At 38.4% G+C, this 12,770-nt stretch overlaps 1 protein-coding gene across 1 annotated transcript in view; it reads left to right on the forward strand.

Moving 5' to 3' along the window:
* poc1b (POC1 centriolar protein B) overlaps positions 1 to 12,770 on the forward strand; it is a 97,101-nt gene that overhangs the window by 2,121 nt on the left and 82,210 nt on the right. Inside the window, exons 3-10 of the mRNA XM_030136331.1 lie at positions 132 to 303; positions 2,699 to 2,878; positions 4,347 to 4,454; positions 4,545 to 4,660; positions 4,773 to 4,906; positions 5,011 to 5,079; positions 7,128 to 7,280; positions 9,146 to 9,223. Coding sequence (XP_029992191.1) covers positions 132 to 303; positions 2,699 to 2,878; positions 4,347 to 4,454; positions 4,545 to 4,660; positions 4,773 to 4,906; positions 5,011 to 5,079; positions 7,128 to 7,280; positions 9,146 to 9,223 — 1,010 coding nt within the window. The remainder of the gene's footprint in view (positions 1 to 131; positions 304 to 2,698; positions 2,879 to 4,346; positions 4,455 to 4,544; positions 4,661 to 4,772; positions 4,907 to 5,010; positions 5,080 to 7,127; positions 7,281 to 9,145; positions 9,224 to 12,770) is intronic.

Below are 12,770 nucleotides of genomic sequence, written 5' to 3' on the forward strand. Positions count from 1 at the left end.
TAACTTTTTATTCATCTTTTCTTAAATCCACTGATTCTTCAGCAGGAAATCTGTGGTGATTGTGATATAATGTCACAGTACATCAGTATTTGAGTAAATTTTCTGGATACATTTTTCTTCTCTCACTCCAGCCTCAGGTTCAGCAGATAAAACCCTGATGATATGGAATCTGGCACCGAAAGCAAGGGCTTACCGCTTTGTTGGCCACCAAGATGTCATCACCGGGGTGCAGTTCTCCCCCTCTGGTAACCTGGTGGCCACTTCGTCCAAGGACCGAACAGTGCGTCTGTGGACTCCATCCATGTGAGCTCAAGTTACTCTTGTCTTTTGTTGACCAAGCACAATAAATGTGGACTTGCACAAAATGCAATACAACTAGTGCTGGAAACTTGGGTCACACATGTTATACAGACTCTAATCAGATGAGTTGTGCTTCTCAATCAATCAGTCAATCAATCAATCAATCAATCAATCAATCAGTCAATCAATCAATCAATCACATTTTATTTATATAGCGCCAAATCATAACAAAAGTTATCGCACTGGGGAAAACACATATAGTCACTGAAACAATTATTAGACTACCCTTGTTTTCTTCAATTTCTTGTTCATTTTAATGCCTGGTACAACTAAAGTTACATTTGTTTGGACAAATATAATGACAACAACAAAACAGCTCTTAAGAGTTTAATTTCAGAGTTGATATCTCTCATGGTTTTCTTGACAGTAACCAACCAATCAATCAATCAATCAATCAAATTTTATTTATATAGCATATATAATGTGTATCATAACAAATGTTATTTCATGACACTTTACGTATAGAGTTGGTCAAAACCAGACTCTAAGCCAATTTACAGAAACCCAACAGAATCCTCCAGGAGATAACACTTGTGACTGGTGACAGTGGCGAGGAAAAACTTCCCTTTAACAGGCAGAAACCTCAAACAGACCCAGACTCCTGCAGAGTGGATGTCTGCCTTGACCAGTTGGAGTTAAAGAGAGAGGGTAAAGGAAGAGAAAAAGAGAGAGCGATAAAGATAGTGAGAGACTGGGGGAAAGGGGGAGAAGGGGGGAAGTAGGGGGAGACACATGGATGCAGTTGATGCACAGATAACTGAACTAGAACATCTATGGAACTATATAATAAACACAGTCATAACTATATGGATAAGTGAGTGATGGCGATGAAGGCAGGAGAGAGGCAGGACCACAGCAGCAGGTCCAGAGATGATCCAGAGAAATCCTGTGATGATCCTGGGAAAACCTGTGAGGCAATAAAGCACAGAGACTCCAGGGAAGAAGTCAAGTCAGTAACATGTATTCACTGAGGCATAAATAGAAGAAAAAATTAGGAGAGAAAAGGTCAGGGAGAAAGAGGAGCAGAGACGAAGTCAGAGGAGGAGGAGCAGAGAAGAGCTCAGTGGTATCCAGATGTTCTTAGATCAATAGTTATGACATTGTACTGCCAAAACAGTGCTTTTAGGCATTCCATGTTTTCTTTTCTGTCTGTTTTAGTCACACGATACACACAGGAGTTAGTACTTGATTGCATAACCACTGTTTACGTTGACCTTTGATGGTGTAATAATTTTTTCTGTGACTATAGATTCACAGCAAAATGAACTATAACTGTTAAAAAAACTAGAACTGTTGTTAGACTTTATTGTCATTCAGATATACAAGCGTATACAGAATGGAATGTCATTGCATTTGCTCGCTATAGTTTAAAATAACAGAATAAAAAATATAGAATATAGACAGTAAAATGTAAGATACATACACAGTGGAATGTAGGCTGTGCAAAAGGCAAAAAAGTGCAAAATACAGTGCAAAATTTGATGAAGTATGGATTAAAAGTGTCAGTTGTGCAGTCTGCAGTACAGCCTGTGAAATTAAGTGTTTGATGACCTGGGAGAAAAAACTATTTTGGAACCTAGTGGTTCTCCACAAGATGTTGCAGAGTCTTCTTCCAGAGGGCAGAAGTGAAAAAAGTCCATGGTGGGGGTGTGAGGCGTCCTTGATGATGTTTCTGGCTCCTAGTATAACTACCAATAACTAGTAGAAATACCCATAACTGCTAACACTACTACTCCAAATGCAAGTACTAACAGTGGATATAGCACTACTGCAGCTGTATGTACCAACAATAAAAAAAACCTCTACCATCTATGTAACTATATGATAATCACTATCACAACTATGTGGATAAATGGATAATGATAAGGCAGGAGAGAAGCAGGACCACAGCAGCAGATCCAGAGATGATCCAGGGAAAACCTGTGAGGACATGAGCACAGAAACTCAGGGGAAGAAGGAGAGTCAATAACATGTATTTGCTGGGGCATGAATGGAAGAGAAGAGGAGGAGAGAGGAGGTCAGAGAAGAGGAGGAGCAGAGATAAGAACAGAGAGGAGGAGGAGAGAGGAGCTCATTGTATCATGAGGAGTCTCCCTGCAGTCTAAGCCTATAGCAGCAGAACCAAGAGCAGCCTGAGCCGCCCTAACTATAAGATTTATCTAAAAGGACAGTTTTCTGCCCACTCTTAAACATAGAGTGTAAGTCTGCCTCCCGGACCCAGACAGGGAGGTGGTTCCACAATAGAGGAGCTTGATAGCTAAAGGCTCTAACTCCCATCCTATTGTGGGAAATTCTTGGAACCATCAGTAAATTCAGTAGTCATTCTGTTTCTTCACAGGAAAGGAGAGTCAACGGTTTTTAAAGTGCACACGGCAGCCGTCCGCAGTGTTTCTTTTTCCCACGATGGCCAGAGGCTGCTGACGGCATCCGATGACAAGTCAGTCAAAGTGTGGAGTGTTCACCGCCAGTGCTTCATCTATTCTCTGAACCAGCACACCAACTGGGTCCGCTGTGCCAGGTTTGAGACCAATTTTATATGTTCCAAACCTTCCAAACCAGATTTAAATAACAGGCAATGCTAATATTTAACAGCTCTTTTTCCAACAAAAATCCCCAAAACAGCAGTGTTTATACTATCAAGACATAAACCATAATACATGTACATGTTGATGAGTGCAGAAATTCATTTTGTGTGTCTGAATTGTTAGCTGTGATGGTCTTTTGGATAAATTTCTTACATTTGTGATTTTTTGACACAAATTTTGTCATATTAAATTTTTTAATTAGAATTTCATTTATTTAGTCTTTTACTGTTTCTTATGCCTTTTTCCATGTCTGTCATGTCTCTTAAGTTGCTCTCTGCTTTTTTTTTGTCTTTTTGATGTCTTTTACATGACTTGTCATATTACATTATTTTCATTTTGTTTTACATTGTTTTTTTTTCTTTTTTGTGTTTTTTATGTCATTTCCATGTATCTTTTACATAATTTTTGCCCTAAATCTGATACTTTGTTGTCCTCTTTTTGCCTCTTGTCTTTTATTACACCTGTGGCAGGGGTATAATAATTCCACTCATCCTTCTGTTGAGATTTTTGTCCAACCCATTTCACCCAATTCTTTTCAAATTTGACACACGTGTGCAGTCCTTTCTCTCAATTTTTGCTTTTTTTTTTTTTTTTTTTTTTTAACACATTTTTGAAAGGTTTTTCAAAAGATTGTAAGTCAAGACTCAAAATGACTCCCTGGGTTGGAAGGGTATCAGTGAGCAGGTAGTGTTGTGCAAATGAGCGTGGGATATTGGTAAGCTCTGCTTACTTTTTCTTTTGTTTTCCTCTTATTTTTGTATTTTTTTGTATTTTTTCATCTCTTCTCTACATTTCACATGACTTTGCTGAGGTCAACAATTCTAAACTCATATTAATTTAAGTAGGAAAATAAGTTGTCTTGGGTGAAAACAGGATGCTGCAACAGTTTTTTTTTTTACATATAATTTATTTATAGAATGTCCTTTTTGCAATGGACTGTTTTTTTTTATCAATCTGCAGAGTCTTTGTCCCTGACAGAGGATAGAAATGCATTGCTTGATCTCAGGAGGATGTTGTCATGCATTTCAGTCTGACAATTAAGGACCCAGTAAACCAACTCCATGGCTCATTTTTGGAAAGGCAGTTCTACTTGATGCTTCTGCAGGTGTTTTCTGAATTTGTGTTGAAATTCAGAAAACACTGACATGTGGGATAGTTATTATCATGTGACTGCTGCTCTTTCACGTCACAGCACATCATTCAAAGTGTCTACGAACATTTCACACTAAATAATCCTGTATTTTAGATCCTGGACCATGTTTTTCTAGACTGATAAGAGTAGAGTATTGAATGTGTAGAATGAGGCTCTGATTGTCTGGACTTGCTCTAGGGTGTATTGTAACAGTGTGTAAGTGTGTATCAGAGCTGCATACAGTTACTTTTTTGTCGTTCTCATTGCAGATTTTCTCCAGATGGGCGGCTCATAGCGTCTGGTGGAGATGACCGCTCTGTGCGTCTGTGGGACACCTCCACCCGACAGTGCATCAACTGTTTCACTGAATATGGAGGGTAACTTTCAAGCATCTTGGTACATTAGCATTGTTTGATCCATCAATATTCTTTACACATCAGCCTCCACTGAGATTTCCATTTTTACAGATCGGTATCGTTTGTTGATTTCAACTCGAGTGGCACTTGCATTGCCTCCTCGGGCTCTGACGGGTCTCTTAAAATCTGGGATCTACGGACGAACAAGCTCATTCAGCATTATCAAGGTATAAGGGGGTTCATGAAGACTGTGCTCATTATCAGAACATCAGAACAGCTTATTATCAGCCATTTGATGTGTATGACTTTCATGGATGTGGCTGTTGTTGTGCATTTCAGTTCACACTGGGGGAATCAACAGCTTTTCCTTCCATCCATCAAACAACTACCTTATCAGTGGCTCCAGTGACAGCACAGTTAAGATCGTGGACCTGGTAGAAGGACGCCTCATCTACACCCTCCACGGACACAAGGTAGTGGTGCAGCTCAAAACAAACTGTGGTTAGTCTCAACAGCATGCATCCACATTCCAAATCCAAGCATCTATAAATGAACCATCATTTACATTGTTTTTTAGGGGGCTGTGCTAACTGTGAAGTTTTCTAGGACTGGAGATCTGTTTGCCTCCGGGGCAACAGATGGTCAGGTTGGTGTTTTTACTAAATAGTCATTGACATTCTCTCAAAACCCTTCATCATCAAAGCTCTGAGAGGTTTATCCAACCCTTGCATGTAGATGGTATCTGTAGGGCATAGTTTAGTGAAACTACTTTAATGCATATCATTGCAAACCTAATCTCTGAAAAAGCTGAATGCCAATAAAGCTACATTATAATAGATTTATAATAGAACTTTATAATTGCCATGCAAGTTTAAAAAAAGTGTGAAATTGACTGTACATGTGATGCAAAATTGGGACAAATACATAAAATCAGTTGCATTCAGCCAATTTGATTGCATTATGTATTTTTTAAAAAAATGTTTTCGGATGACATTATAATCTATAGGGTGAGGAGGGAGCAGGTGGAAGAAAACTTGGAGAGGTGGAAGTATGCACTGGAAAGAATAGGAATAAAAGTCAGCCGCAGCAAGACAGAATACATGTATGAATGAAATGGAGGGAGGTGAAACATTGAGGATTGCAAAGAGTCAAGGCGAAGAAGGTGAAAGATTTTAAGTATTTAGGGTCAACTGTTCAGAGCAATGGGAAGGTTAGATTGAAGGTGAAGAGGAGAGTGGGGGCAGGGTCGAAGTATCAGGTATGATGTGTGACAAAGTAGCATCTGCAGAAATTAAGGCAAAAGTATAGAGCAGGGGTGTCCAATCCTGTTGGGAGAGGGATACATCTAAAACATGCAGGATAGTAACTCTCGAGGACCAGGATTGGACACCCCTGGTGTAGAGGGTGGTAGTTTATGGAGATGGCTGCACTGGTGAATAGAGGCACAGCTGGAGGTGGCAGAGCTGAAGATGTTGAGATGGTCTTTGGGAGTGACAAGGATGGACAGGATTAAAACAAGTACATCAGAGGGTTAGCAGAAGTTGGAAGCTTTGAGGACAAATGCTGCTTTCACAAGCTGTCGGGAAGATGATCCTGTCTACTTGTGAATTCAAAATTTGTAGGCAATAAATGTGCAAACTCATCATCTAAAAGTAGCAGGACATTAATAAAAGCACTGTTCATCATTTGCGATGAATCCCTCATTGCTCTTTGCCATGTTGAAAAGTTCAAAGGTTATTTTTATCTCAGCAGCTCGTATATCAAATTTTTTTTCAGTTCTCTGTTGGAAAATACGATGTACGATATACGATGATGGGGTGTTCATGTCCAATTTTTGAGTTCGTAACTAGTATTTACTGTAATTCCCATAGCACATGAAGGCAGGAGAAGTGAGAAAGGCCAGATTGAGGTGGTTGGACATGTGTAGAGGAGGGATAGTGAATACAGTAGAAGGATGGTGAAGATGGAGCTACCAGTCAGGAGGCAAAGAGGAATATCAAAGAGACTATTTATGGATGTGGTGAAGGAGGACATGCAGGTAACTACTGTGAAGGAAGATGTAGGGGACACGGTCAGATGGAGGCAGATGATTTGTGGTGACCGCTAAAAGGAGCAACCGAAGATAGTAGTAATTATTTTTCAAAAAATCTAAACTACGGGGCAATATGAGTAAAACTGAATATAACTGACTTGTAGAAATGATACCTGGTCCTCAAATTTAACTTTTTTAGACAATTTGGAAGATTTGAAGTCCGGTGTAAAAAATTATGTACTGTATGGTATTTTCACTGTCTGTCAGTCAAGTTTATTTTGAAAATACCCTTACCAATACTGAAAAGTCACTCACACACAGCACCGATTTGGTGACTTTGCTAATGTTAATACACTCATCAGTATATGTGTTTGCTATATTTGCAGAGTTTGGTTGTACTCTCTACTGAATAGTAAAATAAAAGTCATTATTTTACATTTATTACCAAAAACTTGGATTTTCACTAGTTAATCTAGTCTTAATAATTGAAGCCAGTATTAGAAATGAGCTAATCTTAACTCATGTCATTTAAAATACCTTAAAGTGTTGGATTGCATAGGTTTACACTCATAGAGCAGTGAAACCACGCACAAGATTGATTTAGACATTAAATGATAACAGTAAATGTGATGAATATGAATGAATATCTCTTGACTTCCCAGGTGCTGATGTGGAAGACGAATTTTGACTCCAGATCGTACCAGGAAGTCCTACAACAACACAGCCGGAGGTCAACCCCTGATCCTCCTCCCCACCTGACCGACGTCTATCCCCGAGTGCCCCACCTCCACACCCCACAGCCCACTGCTATCCAGGTCCGCTCAGTCTCACTTCATGACTCAAGAGATGATGTGCCTACAGAATATTAAGCAATCTTCTGTCCTGTTTTTTTTATTTTCATTGAGTCTTCCAGTTTGGTTTTTGATCTGAGTTTTATTTTAGTTAAATGTATTTTTACTTTTATTTTTGAGGAACTACTTTTAATTTTAACCATTAATTTTATTTCAAGTTTTTATTTACTTTTAGTATTTCAGGCATTATTAAGAATGCCTTGATTTGTGAAGCTGAAAAGCATAGGATGATTGTGACATCAAATATAGTATTTAATATCAAATAATGACCAGTTAACTTACAGAAATATACAAACCAACACAGCTGATGTGTGAAGTAAGTGAAAAGGGACGATATGAGCTTCTTGGAACAAGGTAGAAGGTTTCTTTTTTAAAATTTGTTTAAAGAAAAAATGAGAGCTTCACTCCCTGAAAAAATCTAGCAGATCAAAATTAAAATTCCATAAACCCAATTTTTAAAGAGTGAAATGGATGAAGACAATGATCTGGATATGCAGGAATGTAGTGTTTTTAATAGAGCCTGACTGATATGGGATTTTTTTGGGTCGATGCCAATACCGATATTGGGGGCTTAAAAAAAAAGCTAATATCCAATATATTGGCTGATATCTGATATTGGCCGATAACCGATATATTGGCCGATATATGAAATAAGAACATTGATCTACACCGAATATAATAGTCTTATATTAGATCATTGTGAACACGTGGATTAACAGTTGCGTAAATCTTTGTCTCATAAAGATAATTTACACAACTTTCAAACGCTGTATAATAGTCTTATATTAGACTAGTCTGTGACCTGTGGGGAACCATGGGTTGTAGATGTGGTAGTTTTTATGTTGAGGAGAGCAGACTTTTGAAAAAGATGTGTCTGTAGTTTATAAGTAGTGACATAAAAATTGTTTGGTAAATCATTCTTTAAAATGTAAGTGACACCGACCTTTAATGAGTCCAACTACAAAGCAAACTATGTAATCACAAAAATAATTAGAGGAACAAATATGAAAAATTAAACATAAAAATTATGTTTTCCCTCACTAATTTGGATGTGTCTGCCTCAAGGCACTACAACTTCCCATGTGGACTAAGGACTAAACTGAGCATGTGCAGAGTAAATTAGGTGAGTCCTAAGTTGTTCCTGGTTGGATCAATTGCAAGAGTTACAACTGACCCATGTTCAACTGTCCCCAATCTCCCCTACACTATTAATACCCAGATGTGTCTGCAGAATGAAACTGTGAGGTAGATGGGAAGCGCACGGACATAGGTGTGCGTGGGGGGGTGAATACTTCATAAGACTGGGGGGGGCGTGATTTTCGGATGGTGGGTGTCGGAGCAGGGGCGATATGCGGGCCATCCTTGTCGGAACGGTGGGGGTAGCGGTCCCTGATTTTTGGACGGTGGTGGTGGTGGTGGAGTGTTGGAGTGGGGGATTAGCGGTCCATGCTTGTCGGAACAGGGGAGTAGCGGTCCGTGATTCCGTGATTGTGTGTGCGCGTGTGTGGGGGGATGATAGCGTAATTATCCGAGCAGAGGTGAAAGTGAAACCAACACGCTTTACTGTTCTTCTAACTCTCCGGGCTGCACACACACACACACACACACACACGGGAGCAGCAACAGAATCTCCGCAGTAAAAAAGTTAATAAATCGGTTACATATTGGCCGATGTTGATTAATCAGTGATAAGCTATAATGGCTTGACTAATCGGCTGGCTGATCAATTGGTCGGGCTCTAGTTTTTAATATAGGGTTTAGGTTTAGCCTGATGTAGTATATTTGTATAATTATTTGTATAATTATTAATTTTTTTTAATTCCCCACAGATCAGTCCAACAGTTGCTGATACTCAGTCCACTGACCCACGTGTCATTGAGTTGGGCCAAGGAGTTTACAACACACTGGTGAGATGATACAGTACATCTGTCATACAAATGCAATATTACAAGAAGAACGTGGTTTATGACGATACAGAATCTGCAGAGATGAGCTGTAGTGCACAAGGGGCAACTGGAATGTTGCAGTAAAGAGATACACACCATCATTATTAGTTAAAGTGCATAATAATAATAATAATAATAATAATAATAATAATAATAATAATGTGAACTTGAGTGAAACTACTCAAATTAGACCTACAAACTTAACTCTTTCTACAAATACTAAATAAATTGGTCTGATAAGATGTGCTTTGAAGCATTTAGAACTTTTTATTATGTCTAATCTGATGGAAATGACCATTTACTTGCAACTGCAATGTTTTTGAAAATTGTCAGATCACCTAAAAACCAAGCCAAAGCAACCAAACACATGATATGACTCTCAAAACGGTCAGATTGCTCTGTTAATCGCAGAACACAGCTGTTTCTGTTATCATGTGGTACCTTCAAATTTGCACATTATGAGTGAACGGTGTCAAGAAACTTAAGTCAGAGAAAACCCCGATAACTGTCTGGTCGACACAACTTTCATCATCAAAATACACCTGAGAAGCAATGGAGGGGCCTGATGTTCAATTATGTGCGAGTGAGAAAATCTTTTCTAAAAGCAGAGTTGGAAAGAGTTTGTGGTCAATAATTTTGCGATGAACACTGGGAGCAGCCTGCTCATGTTGTAGCTTCACAATGGGCCTCATTCACTAATATGTGTGTAGAAAAGTTCTCACTTTGCGCACAACATAAGTGCATACCAAAATCACAGGGATTTTTGACATCTGTGCACCAGCCAATTTTGTTCTCACCACCTTGCGTATGTGTGTGAACCAGAATCATTCTACATTGACAGGTGCATGTTCACAATTTGTGATTAGTATACTACCACGCCCCCATTTCTCCATATAAGGAAGCCGGTTGCCGAGAGTTGATTTGTGGATAAAGGAAGCGGTTATGTGAGGAGAGAAGTAGTAAATTTCACAGTTTGTTAGAAGTGATGGAGCCAAAAGGCAAAAAACAGAATAACCACGGAAATTACCTTCTCAGGGGTATAAAGTAGTTTGCCACCGTCTATAGCCAAACACATCCAATAGCCCTTAAGCACACCAAAAGTGTGCTTTATTATGGCGCGTGTGTGGGCATGTATGTTCTTATAGTGCACCTCTTAAGGGGTTTCAGGGTTTGCATATGGTGTCATCAGCCATGTTTTAAGGCCATATCCCCGGTCACCTAAACAATATAACATTTTAGCATTAATGGAATAGAGACTTACTAAGAATACTAACTAAAACAACTGACATTGTTACAATGATGAGGGTGAAAGTGTGTCAATTTCATGGTGGTTTTATACATTTGGCCAATACATTAATAAATTAATGATTTAAAAAAAGTTAATTAAATCGTTTTAATGAATATGGATTTTTATGCTCTGCATGTTTTTAAAAGGTATGTGTTTGCATTTTCTAAGTCAGTTTGGTCTTCCTCATTTGTGCGTACACATGGGCTGAGTCAGTTTTAAATTTATTTGCACAGTAAGAACAAATTTGTGTAAGAAAATATTGATGAATCCCGCATTTGTGCATCAAATGATCATACGCAGAGTTTAAGCATAGATTTGTGCATACCCACTGTTTGTGAATGAGGCCCAGTGACACATTTGTGCTTTGATTTTGCTTGAAATACCTGAGCTTTTGCGTCAGTGAATTTCCTGTAATAGAAATTAGTATTGCACTCTACACATAAGTAGACTGGATGTTGAAATTGGCCAGAAATAAAAGTGTTCACCTGGACTTAACTAAGTCATTAGTTCATATCCTTTGATGGGATAATTACTGCAGGGACTAATGTGTTTCATCTGCACCAAGTACTTTAACCCTAACCGATGCAGTGAGTAGCTTCTCGTTTCTTAAACCAGCATTGGTTTGATTGAGAGCTTAAAGTTGGACTTGGACAATACCAGAATTCATCAGGATCAGATTGTAAAAGAGTGGTTCAGGAGGATCAGACATCATTTCCACACATGGATTGGCCACCAGAAAGTTCATACCTGAACCACATTGAGAATCTTTGGGACATAATGGAGACTTTACACAGTGACAGTGGTCTGACTCTCCATCATCAATACAAGACCTGGGGCACAAATGAACGCAACTATGGACAGAAATAAATGTTGTGACTTTTATTCTGACACTGCATAAACATTGCGTGGCATTAAGGGCGCCATCGTGACCATGTCTTGCAATTAAAGGTGAAGGTACTCCGGTGAAATATTGCGGGTGGGGATTATTTTGTTTTGGCCAGGCTTTCTTTAATATGTGTTAATGCTGTTGTTTTTTTGACTTTTTGTCAGAAAAATTGTGTATAAATGAACTCTATTTTATTTTAACTTGTGATAGGACAGGTCTAACATGTGTGATATGTGTGTGACCACCAGGTGGCAGTGTTCACCAGGCTGTAGTTCAGTCTCTGCTGTCGCTGATGTCAGGTTCAGACATTTAATGTTATAATATTAGCAGAAAAGTTGTTTTATTTTTTATTAAGTGTGATTCAGGATTCTCACTTCGTTTGTTGAAGATGTAGATGTATGCGAGAGATGTTTGGGTGTCCACATGCAAGAAATTCTGATGTTTTTTGATAAAACATTGAATTTCAAATCATTTTGTATCATTGTTACAAGCATATCTAAGCACAAATATTAGGTAAAGCTAAAAAAATGACAATCAGTACCCATGGAACTTTAAAAAAAAAAAAAAAAAAAAAAAAAAAAAACTTGCCGCAACCTTTTTTGGAAAAGTCAGTTTTGAAACTTCACTTTAATTTGGCTTAGGTTCTTCCAAAAGTGGCAGGTTGGGTAAATCTTCGATACATTACAAAGTATTTCACCTCTGATTATACATTCTCAATATCATTGCATTAGCATTACATTTTGTTTCAGCTAAGGGAATTGTCACAGTTCAGTACAGCAACCTTGCCTTGAACTTGGACTTTAACAATATTGCAAGGCAGAAATCTTACATGTAAATTAGCATGATCTGCTTACTTTACAAATGCTGATCCTGCATGAGCAGGCAAAACCCTGAGAATAATGTAGGTGAATTGTAATGTGCAGATTTAATGAGCTTTAAGAATGTAACCTGCTTTACACAGTTTAGGAAATATGCAAGGTTGAGGGATGAAATATTTAATCCAGTGTAAATGCTGCTGCATGAGGTCTTTATTAGGGCTGTTTGGTATTTCTGCTGCAGTATCTGATGAGAGTAAAATCTGTGCTAATTTTCTTCATTCTGAAAATGAATTACAACATCGTACTAAAGATGCTGCAGGTCTTTAAGGTAGAGAAAGGTTGAAAAATGGAATAACTTGTAAACTTTAGGCACATATGATTCCTTTCTAGTTTGGTGGCACATTGTACCAAACACTTCTTCTGGAAATACTGTCATCTACTGGTGTGAAATAGAATAACAAAAAGTGAAATATTAGCCACTTGTAAGACTAGTTAAAGTGCTGATATTGATAGAGA

Source organism: Sphaeramia orbicularis, chromosome 6 (assembly GCF_902148855.1).
Source record: "Sphaeramia orbicularis chromosome 6, fSphaOr1.1, whole genome shotgun sequence".
In the NCBI taxonomy this organism is placed as follows: Eukaryota; Metazoa; Chordata; class Actinopteri; order Kurtiformes; family Apogonidae; genus Sphaeramia; species Sphaeramia orbicularis.